Source organism: Limulus polyphemus, unplaced genomic scaffold (assembly GCF_000517525.1).
Source record: "Limulus polyphemus unplaced genomic scaffold, Limulus_polyphemus-2.1.2 Scaffold2036, whole genome shotgun sequence".
NCBI classification, from domain to species: Eukaryota; Metazoa; Arthropoda; class Merostomata; order Xiphosura; family Limulidae; genus Limulus; species Limulus polyphemus.
This window is the reverse complement of record NW_013667646.1, coordinates 123,779-136,665: the sequence shown is the minus strand read 5'-3', so window position 1 is coordinate 136,665 and position 12,887 is coordinate 123,779. Positions and strand designations below refer to the sequence as shown.

General features: G+C 32.7%; 1 protein-coding gene across 2 annotated transcripts in view; it reads left to right on the top strand.

The window, feature by feature from the left end:
- Positions 1-12,429, top strand: part of LOC106465744 (apoptosis-resistant E3 ubiquitin protein ligase 1-like) — an 82,622-nt gene extending 70,193 nt beyond the window's left edge. For both annotated transcript variants that reach the window (XM_013925980.2, XM_022393670.1), the window contains 7 exons: positions 2,797-2,906; positions 3,197-3,376; positions 3,565-3,690; positions 5,683-5,871; positions 8,034-8,120; positions 9,639-9,814; positions 10,684-12,429. In XM_013925980.2, coding sequence (XP_013781434.2) covers positions 2,797-2,906; positions 3,197-3,376; positions 3,565-3,690; positions 5,683-5,871; positions 8,034-8,120; positions 9,639-9,814; positions 10,684-10,786 — 971 coding nt within the window. In that variant the 3' untranslated portion in view covers positions 10,787-12,429. The remainder of the gene's footprint in view (positions 1-2,796; positions 2,907-3,196; positions 3,377-3,564; positions 3,691-5,682; positions 5,872-8,033; positions 8,121-9,638; positions 9,815-10,683) is intronic.
- Positions 12,430-12,887: the final 458 nt, after the last annotated feature.

The window sequence follows — 12,887 nt, the reverse complement described above, 5'->3', positions numbered from 1 at the left end:
CAGTAAATATTAAAAAAAATCCTAAATATTGATATAGAGAAGGAATGGTTCTCGAAAAACAATATTTTTTTAGATCCAAATACAACTTAGTTACTAAGCCTGATTAATTACAGTGGGATACTATATTGATATAATAATTTATGATTTTTTGTTATTTCAAAATGCATACATAAAACCTAAAAAAATTATTTTGTTTTCCATATACCTCATGCAAAATTTGACAAGGCTTATCAAATTACGGCAAGTGGGTACAAAGTCCACAAGTAGAAGAGATCATTGTTTTCTATATTTCTTTATTCTCTGGTCTATGTTTCAAGAAAAATAACTGAAATTTAAGAATTGATCTGTAAGTAGTAATAATATATATATATATATATATATATATATGTCTTGTATTACAAGTAAAATGTGATTGTGTTCTACAAAATACTGGTCAATTAGAACAAAGCTAAGACAGTTGCACTTTGTAAAGTTTTATACTGTTGTATTTGGTAAAATAAAGCTACACATGCCTGTGTGCAACTTCTGTAATGTTAGTCAGACACGGCTGAACGGTCAATAAAATAATAAATATATAACAGAACATAATGTTTTGGGACAACATGGGACCTATTGGTTCATCTCGGCTGTTGCATCCTTTAAACTAAATTAAAATAATTTTTAAAAAATGTCAAAGCCAGCCCTTATTATTCATATGCTTATGAAGCTTTCTCTTAAACTCGGTTAAATTTACTGCCTCTACAAAATCTGAAGGCAACCCATTCCAAAGACCATCCACCCTGTTAGAAAAAATGAAACTGTCTTAGCTGAAGAAGACTCCTACCTAGTCAAAATCTATATTTGTGTTCCCTAGTCCTACTATTCTCACTGTTAAGTATGAAAAAAGATGATGCATGAACACTATCAATTCCCTTTACAATCTTAACTGTATCAATCAGATCCCACCCTTAACTCTTCTTTTTTTCAAGACAAAACAATTTGAGAGACTTCAGCCTCTGGTTGTATGACACCATTCTAGTAACCCTTCTCTGAACCCTTTCCAACAATTCAATGTTTTTCATAAAGTAAGGAGCCCAAGACTGAACACAATATTCCAAATGTGTCCTAACCAATGACCTGCAATGAAATTATAATCTTTTTAGACTTGGATTCAATATTTCTGTAAATACAACCTAAAATCCTATTTGCCCTACCACTAGCAACTGCACACTGGTTGAATGGCTAGAGACTGATCGACTATTACACCAACATCCCTTTCCTTCATAACACTGTTAAGGTTATTCCCATCCAAATTATATTAGTTCGTCAAGAAATTAAGGTCGCATTTTGGAACACCTCCCAAAAAATGTACATCATGTATAATAGTTAAATGAACCACCTAATTGTAGCATATATATAATGTGTAAAGTTTAGTATACTGTAATCCCTTATAGTGATGGCACACGACGAGACACACAATCGGCATGTAATGCTGTTTGAACACAAGAAGGGAAACAGGTGACTTTAGCCTTAAAAACTGTGATGGCAGGAGCTGACGTGTTGGAATTGATATTGATGCTCTGAAGTCGCTTGTTGAGTCTAACCCAAGGCAACATACTCATGAAATGGCCCTGTAATTGCATGTCTCTCAGGAAACAATACATAAACATCTAAGGAATATGGAAAACTCCATAAAGAAGGTGTTTGGGTGCTTCATGAACTCTCCATTGATCATCGTTTTCAATGTGTGAATGTTGCTTTATCTCTTCTGGTGCATAATGCGCATGATCCATTTTTGGACAGAATGGCTCAATCCTAGACAAAACCACTTCAGACCCCAAAACCTGGACTCCATCCGCAGAAAGTGATGCTTTGTATTTGGTGGGACATCAAAGGAGTAATTCATTTCAAACTGCTCAATCTACAGCGACTGTCAATGCAGAGAGCTATAGTCAGCAACTGGAATGTTTAAGTCAAGCCCTTCATCAGAAACGCCCGTCATTTGTCAATCAGAAAGGTGGTGTTCTTTTCCACGACAATGCACGTCCACATGTGGCATGTTTGACGCAACACAAGATTATGGAGCTGGGAAGTTCTCCCCCACCCACCATATTCTCTAGATATGTCACCATCAGATTACCATCTTTTTCATTTGCTGCAACACCATCTTAATGGAAAAACGTATGCAAATGTGGAAGGTGTTAAAGAGGACATGAACATGTTTTTTGCTTCAAAGCCGAGTGATTTCTTCGATCAGGGCATTAACAGCCTGATTGTAAGATGGAAAAGCATCATTGATAAGAATAGAGACTATTTGATTTTATAAATGTTTTGTTTTGATATATAAGTTCGAGTTTTTTCATCTAAAAAAAAACGACATTAATTTCTTGACGACCTAATACTTGTAATTCAAATTATGATAACCCACATGCATTATCTTGCATTTATTATAATTAATACCCATCTGCAATTTATTTGCCCAACTCACTAAATGATCTAAATCCTTTTGTAAATCACCAGCATCCTCTTCACAGCGAGCAACACCCAAGACCTTAATATCATCAGGAAATTTATATAACTTATTGACCATTCCTTCATCTATGTCATTGATGTAAATCAAAAAGAACAAATGTCCTAAGACTGAGCCCTGAAGTATCCCACTTGTGACATTAATCCAGTTTGACATAACTCCATTTGTAACAACCCTCAGTAATGGTAGGTTTTCTTTTGAAATAAATGCTGTTTGATCCCTTAGCAGTGCTAATATTTGAACACTCACAGTACTGTGAAATAGCATTTTTTTATTTCTTTCTGTAGGAGTAGATTGGGGTGGTCTGAGAAGAGAATGGTTTGAGTTAGTTTGTGAAGCATTGTTTGATCCAGAAAACCTTCTGTTCCATAGGTTTAAGAATGATAAACAAGGTTTGGTAAGATAATTATTATTTACTTTCTGCTCATAAACCTCAAGCTTTGTACTACCTACTTGTTTTGTTAGGAAGGATTTTCTTGTGATAAAAATATATTCCTTGTAGTCAAACTTATATATAAACACATGTAGTCAAAGTTATCTTTATTTCTTGAATTTTTGTAATAAAAAAAACTGAGAATTTTTAGCAAACTATAATATATAAAAATCAAACACTTCTGCTTCTGAAGTTTTGAAAGATTATACTTCTGTGTATATAGAGTACAAATTAAGTGAATTGATTTTCTTTAGGCTCATCCTAATCCTTGGAGACCTTTGTTTTTAAAACTAAAGCACTATGAATTTGCTGGCAAAATTGTGGGCAAGTGTCTTTACGAGTCTGCTTTGGGTAGTACATACCGGCAGCTAGTAAAAGCTCGGTTTTCTCGTTCATTCCTGGCTCAGTTAATTGGCCTACGAGTCCATTATAAGGTATGTTAAATTTTGGCTTTAAAGAGTAATATGAAGCATTATAAACAGTAATGTTTACAGTTAAAAAAAACAATGTATGATTGTTCATTTTTTTGTAATACTTCAACAAATAAAAAATGAGCTTCAAAAACATCTTATTAAAAAGGTTTAACATTTATTGGTAATTTTCTTTATTACTAAATTATCAGTACTTTGAGCAAGATGATCCTGACCTTTACGTCTCCAAGATTCGTTATATTTTGGAGAATGATGTAGAAGATATGGAACTTACTTTTACTGAGGAAGAATACGATAATAATGGACAATTAGTGAAGGTAAAGTTAACATTGTTTCATTATTCTTATTTCCTGCAAGTCTGATAATGATTTTATAAATAATATATACAGTCAGTGCTTGAACTAGGGGGGGGGAGAGGAAGAGGAGTGGTTTGTGAAATTTTTAAAAAAATTGGTGGGATGATTAGTGAAGTTCTTGAATTTTGAAAAAGAAAAGGTAGCCTAATTTGTTTGTGTATAACTTTAAATTAGGCCAACATGTATCAACATGAAATAGCCACTCTGAATTTTGTATAGTTTATTAACTAAGTGTGCTTCATTGTCACTTTGTGTCATATCTTGCCACCTGTACTGGGAGAAGAAAGAGAAGGTAAGGTACCCTAGGCAACTGTAAATGTACCAGGGGTTTTTTCAAGTCTATTAAAAGGTAGCAGGTCCCCCTGAAAGGAAGTGGGATGGTATTCCTCCTCACTTCAAGCACTGCATATATTACATCTTGTGTGGAAAAAAAAAAATTAAAACTGCCAATTAATAAACTTGTGCACAGAATTTTTTTTAAAAACAGAAGTAAAAAAGACTGATATGACACCTATAAACATTTATAACATGGCATTGATTTCTGTAGCTGATAACATGACGTTTCTAGCTGTCCTGGGTCTAAGAATAATTATATATATAATGTGATACTGTTTTTCTGGCTGTTGACATGTTGTTTAAGAGTGTATGCAAGTCTTGCAATAAGTCAATAAAGATCATTCAGATTACACTAAGGTTATCAAAAACAATTATGAATGGATTGTTGCTTTTGAGTCAAACATTATTAGTTTAACTTTGAATTTGAATGTATTTCGCTCATAAAAAAGTAACCCATGTTTCATCAACTATAAACATGACTATAAATAACAACTATACGGTCAAATTTTTAAAGTCATCCAAGTTTATAAACGTTATCAGGCTTGAAATAAAAAATATTAAATATCTGTTGGTTTGTCTATCCAGTCATGATTCAATATTAATTTATTAAATTAATTTGCAACAGCACACTTACTGTTATATATATATGAAGCATTATGTGTACAGACAATTTACTTGACTTTTGTGAATTCATACTCAAAATAAGATCAATATTTTAACCGTACATCAGTATTCTACAAGTTTTTATAGACCATTTGTACTAACAACCTATTGACAAGCCTACATTTCCATTTTACTTAGTTTTAAATAGAAAATTTGTTCTGCTACTGTATTGTCAATCATATTCTACAGATTTCTGTAAACCATTTGTACTAACACTATAGGAAGTTGATTTGAGGTTTAATTATTTCAGATTGTTTTTCTTTAATTTACCAGAATAACAAAGCAAAATAAACTGCATTCACATCCTAATTTTCTAGTGAGAAGCCTTTTTTAAGTTATGCCACCTGAAATAAGTTTGTAAACTCACTTTATGAGATTTACCATTAAGAAGATATTCAGACTGAATATTGGGCTGAAATATACTGAAGTTTGTTTTTGATTGGGCTTCCTCATTCGTCTTGTGATTGACCAAAGTATAAACGTTATGTGCTAATCAGATTATTGAGACATTAGTGTTTTGACAGCACATGATTGAGTGAAAATGTTTGGGAGGGGCCATGAAATCTTCAGTTGTAAAATCTAAAAAGACAGTTGATATAAAAATGTTTCTGTGTTGGGATTTTTCCTTGGTTTTTATTATACAAATTAAATGGGGTCAAAGCTATTAAAATACAATGCCTTCTATAGTATGTAATATAAAATAAGTTATCATTTATCCAAAAAAAGTATTTAACTGCATCAAAAATTAATTTTTTAAAGCTACTTTGTTCATATTACACTGTTAGGAGAGGAAGCCTGATAAACCTACATCTTAACCTGCCACATCATCACATCTATTTTCTACATAACCCATTTTCAGGTTATGAGATAAAATACTTATTTCAAGGTGTACCTACAGCTGAATCTAAAAATTATTATTTATAACATAATAGTGATTTCTCTGGCTTTTGACAGGTAGTGGAACTGATACCCGGTGGTTCTCGGATCCAAGTCACAAGTCAAAACAAATTGAAGTACTTGGATGCTCTTGCTCAGTATAGACTAGCAAATAATGTGAAGGAAGAAGTAGAAGCATTTCTGAAAGGTCTTAATGAACTGATCCCGGACAACTTGCTGAGTATCTTTGATGAGTATGAGCTTGAGGTGAGATCTGTCACGTAACATTGTTTTTACTGATTAACTCTTTAAACCCATAATGTTTTTTGCATTCTGCCAGAATTATTGTTATGATGTTCTAATTATTATCACCATACGTTATAAAATTTCAATTTTCTTAATTTTGTTTTTCTCTTCAGCATCAGGGATACCCACATGAAGCATTGTTGAGTAAATAGCCTCAAACCTTCAGAAAAAACTTAGTCATTACTTGTGGATGACCTATCTTAAAGATCTACCTCAGCCCAATCATTATCTCTGGCTCTGGTAGTGGATGTAGATCTTGGAGGTGGATCAGGTCTAGCTGGGGCTTGTTTTCCTGACCTGTATGTACCACTGGGTCCTGGTTGGGGCAATGCCCCCTTCTGATCAGTTGATTGAGAGGAACTGGAATTGGGTCTCAGTGACTGTTCTGAATCACTTTCATCACTAGTCTCTTCCAAAGTCAAAATCAAGATCAGAATTACCATCGTCATCACTCCCGCCTTCATCTAACTTCATCTCGTTGCTTGCTTAGCAGTAAAATTTTTTAATGGCCTCTTTCCACTCACCATCTTTGTTTTACAACTGATGTAAAAAAATTGTTAGACTTCACAAGAAGACACTAAAAAAAAGTTGTCTCAAACACAACTTGTTGATCTGAAAATTGTTTCAAAATAAATGACTGATTCACGGAACTTCTGGTCTATTTATAAAAGGTGGATAATAACATGGTTTAGATTAGTTTCAGCCAAAGAGACAAGCGTTATTGGATGCTGTCACCGTCCGTTGGGTAAATAGGGACTTTCAGCTGGATGCTTATAGTGTCCATTCAGGTTTAAGGTGTTAAATTTCTTTATCTCATGTTGCATTACACAGTTTGAGGTTAATAAATGTGGTCACTGTTTGCCACTTTCTTGGTGCATCTAGCCCATTGTCTGACTTCAGATTTTCAGAAATAGAATGTAATAAAACATGTTCAAAGTGAAGTTATACAAACAACTTGCCACATTGATCCGAAGAAGGAACATAAAAATTATTCCAAATGTCATCCAACTTAAATTACTAGACAAATTGTGTACAAAACATCACTTTTCAAGTTGTTTTTTTTCAGTGTAACTTTGGCTGTTTAAATATAAAAAAAAACTACAGTAAATGGAACAAACAGCCAGAAGTCTTGATATTAGAAAAAAACATTTTTGACACATTCGTGTGTCCTCTTCAGTCTCGCATTGTTTTCTGGCGGGAAAACTGGTCAACAATCCTACATTGTGACTCTAGGATTGTTGACCAATCAAAACTTTTTTTTTTCGATACCAAGACTTCTGTCAGTTTGTCACATTTACTGTAGTTTTTTGTTCTCGAACTGCTACACATTATATTGTGTAATTTTATGATTAAATTAGGATATACAAGTATACAGTGAAATAAATATTTCATATATATACCAAATTACCGTTGAAATATACCTGACTTGTAACAGAGTAAGGATCTTTACTCATACTTCTCAATCTGGTGTCGCTTTTTACTGAAATTATTTTTTATTTATCACAAATTCTTTGATGTTTAGTAACTTAGGAAACTGATCATTATAACAAGAAGTATATTTTGGTTTTGCTGTTAGAGTTATTGTTATTAAATCAATATTATGAATGTAGTAAAATAAATAAGTATTTTTTTCAAGTTTCACATCATTTTACAGTTTTCACTATTTGGAGTCAAATAATGTATTATTAAGTTGTAATAAGTTTTACAAAAGTTATCTAAAATACTTGGCTCGGCATGGCCAGATGGTTAGGGTGCTCGACTCGCAATCTGCAGGTTGCGGGTTCGAATCCCCGTCACACCAAATATGCTCGCCCTTTCAGCCATGGGGGCATTATAATGTGATGGTCAATCCCACTCTTTGTTGGTTAAAGAGTAGCCCAAGAGTTGGTGGTGGGTGGTGATGACTAGCTGCCTTCCCTCTAGTCTTACACTGCTAAATTAGGGATGGCTAGCGCAGATAGCCCCCGTGTAGCTTTGCACGAAATTCATAACAAACAATCTAAAATACTTATGTCGTTATTTACATGTAGAATATTAAAATAACACTTCAGTTAGCAACTATAACAACTTCCTTGAAATTTTTATATTGATTTTTTAAAATAAGATAAAATGTTTTTCTGCAGTTGTTGATGTGTGGAACAGGCCACTACAGTATTGCTGATTTTAAAGGTAACCATGCCATGACAGGCTCCTCCTATGAATTCAGAAAGGTAAAGTTGTTTTAAATTAATATTTCTTATTATTGGATTAAAAAATCTTGCTTAGTCAGTTAAACACAGTCTGTTTTTTATATACATATTTTTGCAATTTATGCAAACAGTGCTTGAACATACTTTCCTGTATTTTTTTGTAATTTATAAATTATTGACAAAATATATGAGTTTTGAGGGGTGTATACTTTGTCTGAATTTAATACGTAAGGCTCAAAGACATGTCTTTGAATTAGAAATAATTGGAATTTTCCTCTCCATGAAATAATGAAATTTAGTTCCAAGGTTGCAAACATTTTAAGTAAGATTATTTATTTCTTGTCCTGGTGGTTAGGGCACTCAACTTACAAACTTTGTATCATGAGATTGAAATCTGCTCATCCTTTCAGCTGTGGGGTAGTTATAATGTGATAGTCAATCCCAGTATTCTTTGTAAAGTGTAGCTCAAGAGTTGGCTGCTAGTGAGTTGCCTTCCATGGTCAGCAGTTCAAAATTAGGAACAATGACAGATAGCCTTGGTAGCTGTGCCAGTAAAAAATGGTAACCAAATACTTATTTCTGTTTCAAAAACCATTCAGTTACACCATTCAAGTTTTATTGTTTGATTTTGTTTACACTGATGATTACATCCTTTAGTTGATAAAGAAACTTTGAAAACCTTACAGCCTGTTCTAGTCAAGTTTTCTTTTTCATTTTTGGTTTAGGATAGAATTCCTACACATTTGTACTAACCAAAAACACACATTCTCTCTCAGTATAAATAATTATGAAGTGATTAAAAAGGAGAATGTTATAATTGTGCTTTCTGTCTTTAGTAATAATAATAATAAGTGTGGTCAAAATATATGAGGCCTGTATTCATAAATCTTTCAAGAAAGTTCCTTTTTTTTAACCAGTTTTAAAATTGACTACTTGTGTAGAATAAACTCAAGTACAGGATCTGTGTAAATTAGAATATTAAAGTAAACATACAGTAAGACAAACATTTTTTAATCAGACCAAGAACTTAGCATCATAGCTGAAATTAAGATACATTTTTGTTCAAACTAGATTTGGAGAAAACAAAAATCAAAGGATATTTAGAACTAATGTTATAGCTATGACAAAATAATATGAATGACCCTCCTCATTCAAGTTTATTCAAATCAGACATCTCTTGTTAGGCTGTGAAACAAGAAGTATGCATGAAACATTAATCCGATACAAAGGTCACTTTCATTTGGCATCGGCTTCACGTATTTTGCCACTGTCCTCACTCAGTTTGTGGTATTCATTTGGTAAAGTTGAGGAGGTTACTTTTAAACCCTATCTTTGAGGAATCCACTTGAGCTTCTCTACCTCTACCAACTCCTCACAACAAGTTGACACTAATCAGACAAACAGACAACTCTGCTTTACATATGTACATACATAGGTTGATAGATTCCAATTATCTTTTAATTCTTCTGTGCTGCGTGATAAAAATCTTGGATGGATCCAGAAAGAAAAGTTTTATTTCTCCATTTTTACTTCATGAAGGTGCTGGATTGGTTTTGGACTGCTGTGTCAAATTTCACTGAAGAAGAAATGGCTCGACTTCTTCAGTTTACAACAGGCTGTTCTCAGTTACCACCAGGTGGATTTGCAGAGCTCAATCCTAAGTTTCATCTAGTTTGTGCTCCAACTTTTGGAGTTTTGCCTACAGCCCATACTTGGTAAGTTATACTTGTTCGACTTCAGAAGAAATACTTAGAAACTATACTTGGTAAATGTGGTACTTCATTTTGAATAGCAGATGGGATAAAATATTGCAAGAAGTTTGATAACAATTCAAATAATTTTACTGTGTCGGTTTTCTGAAAGAAGACTGAATACAAGCATTTTTCACTACACTATTTGATGTAGGGGCAGCGCGGCTTCACATTTTGGACTTGTAGTTGGAAGGTTTCAAGTTTCAGGCTACCCAGCTGTAAGATGGGTACCAGTTGCAATGTACTGTCATCCCACCCAGGAGGCCACCATTCTCATCCATTTATGCCACTTGAAAATGGAGTTTGAAAGCGCCAGCCCATGTGCTTTACAAAGGTTTAACTATTTGATGTATGCTGCTGCAAACAAAGGCTTTTGCTCTTTAGGCCAATTTGGTCACACTACCAATTTCAGCTTGCTCAGTTTTAGAATTACCATTTATAGTTAATTCTCTTAATAATTTCCTTTTTTTCACAATTGTAAACTTCTTTTCCAGATTAACAATCAAAAGTAACTCAGGACTTAATTTACACACTAGTTTTAAGCATGTTCCATCAGGCTGTCCATGCTGTTTGTGGTGATCTTACTCAATATTTAAGTCAATTGCTCAGAACTGAATCGAGTGGCTTTCAGAGTTTTTTTTATTACAGATCTTACATGATAAATCAAACTTTATCAAATGTATAAAGATCTGTATACATCCTCTATTTGAAATTTAAGTCAAAACAGCAATGTCAGTTCATTAGAGAAGTTTAGTGATTTTTTTATTTTTTATAAACAGGTATTTCAGTAACATCTGTGACTCTTGCTACATTAAATTTGTTTTTCTTTATAGCTTTAACCAGTTGTGCCTACCAGACTATGACTCTTACCAACAATTTGAAAGCGCCTTAAGGTTTGCTATCAACGAAGGATCCGAAGGATTTGGAATGATATAGAAAATCAAAAATATAATACACTGTAAATTAATACATACTGGTGCTTCATAAAATTTTCTTTATTGGGAACAGGTACACGAGTTTTGACTTCTAGACGTACGTTTGTTGTTCAGCTAATCTAATTATTGAAGAAACCTAGAGTGGTCATTCTACTTCGTAATTAGAAGTGGAAATGAACCAAAACGTGTGTCAAATTTTCGATTTCTCACAGCTATTTCAGCCAAATAGTTAGAGAAGGTATGCAGTATAATTCATGTAGGTGAACCAATTGGACAATGGTCAGTTCTTAGATTACTCAAGTAGCCCCATGGTGGCCAATTAACACAACGACTGAACAGACCACTATTAGGGTGATTTAATAAGCTAGTTTGGTGTAACCTGTGTAAATAAAATCGGAATTATAAAGTATGTTCATTCAACTACACACTTTTATCATTTAAGACTATTTTGGATCTAAAGTTTTGTATAATTGAAGTTTAAAGCCAATTAACAGTATTAATTACTATATATTATTAATGAATATGCTTAGAACAGTGGTGAACAACCCAAAAGCTGCATGTGATTTCCTGAGGCCTCCCTGCATCCTAAAATATGCTTCATTTATAGCTCATTTTTATTCAAATATATAATATTTGACTTATGATTGGTAAAGGGGGTCTTGTAGCTAATGACGTGTAGCCCACCACTTACTTAAATTAACTGTGGTTTCTAAATTTTCACCTTTATACTTCAAGTATTTGTTCTTATGCACTGTAGTTAACTAAAAGTGATTGTCCATAAGCCTCTATTAAACATAGTGTGTGTCAAAATAAACTTACTGTTCTCTGCTTTTCAGATAAATAATAATTTTGTATGTTACCTTTCTGGGTCTGTATTTGACTTGAAATGCTATATATGTAAGTATTGTAGTGCATAGAGCTGAAAACTAGATACTATTGTGTACTTAAAATACTTCATAACTCTGATAGGTTCAATACATTTTCAGATCTAGTCATTCTCTCTCTCTCTTTATTTCACCTAAACATGAGTGTTTAAAAAATAGTCGTTTTACATGCATTTTTTAACTTGAATACAACTAAAAAGAACAGAGACATGGTTTAATGTTTCCATTATCCACCCCTTTGTTTTGTTAAACATTATAATAACTTATTTTTATATTTCAATGACAAAAAAAATGATAATTGTCAATACCATAAAGAACATTTTCCACTATTATCTAGTGGTAAAGTTCAGAAGTACTTATGTTGTAATTTAGAATTCAGTTTTGGAAAAATGAAGCTGCCAGCTGAAGCATTTTTTTTTTAAAAAGTAGTCTAACATTTCATCTAGTCTGTTTCTAGACATGGGAAAAAAAAAAATACAACTTTTGTTGAAGTGTTATTATGAAAAATTATAATTAAAAACTAAAAATAAACTGTTTCTGGCTGAATTACTAAATCTGCTCCAAGCAGTATGTTTAATTTCCTGTTTCTATGGATACTTGTACCCAGTATTAAGTTCTAGAATTATAATGAACAATTTCTTTAAACTACAGGTGCTAATACTAGCATATGGTAACTAACTCCAAATCATTGTTGGAATTTGTAGAATAAAAAATTACCCCAGTGAATTATTAATACAAAGCAGATTGATATTCTTTGCTATTCTTTCACAGGAGTGTCTTATTTAGTTAAAAGAGAACCCACTTCACAGCAACAGATGCTTGTAAATTGCCTAAGATGTACAGAAACTTACCAAGTTCAGTGCATGCATAAAAAACAGCATTTATTATATATTTCCTCAGTAATAGTAACTACAAAATGAAGTTTACTGTTTATTTATGATTGTAATTTGTATTATATATACACATCTATACAAAGTCATAGCTAATCTCATCAACAAAAATATATACTGAAGAGTGTAGGATTGTTGTTCTTATGTCATCATGATAAGGTTAATTAAACATGAAGCACCTTTCTCATAAACTATGTAATACACTGATATTAAAACACATTTACACACTATCAATTACTCATTACAAATAAGCTTGTTTTTCAAACATTCTATAACCATATTTTATCAAAATGACAAAGTTAAATAACTTAGTAACAAGTTTCAACTT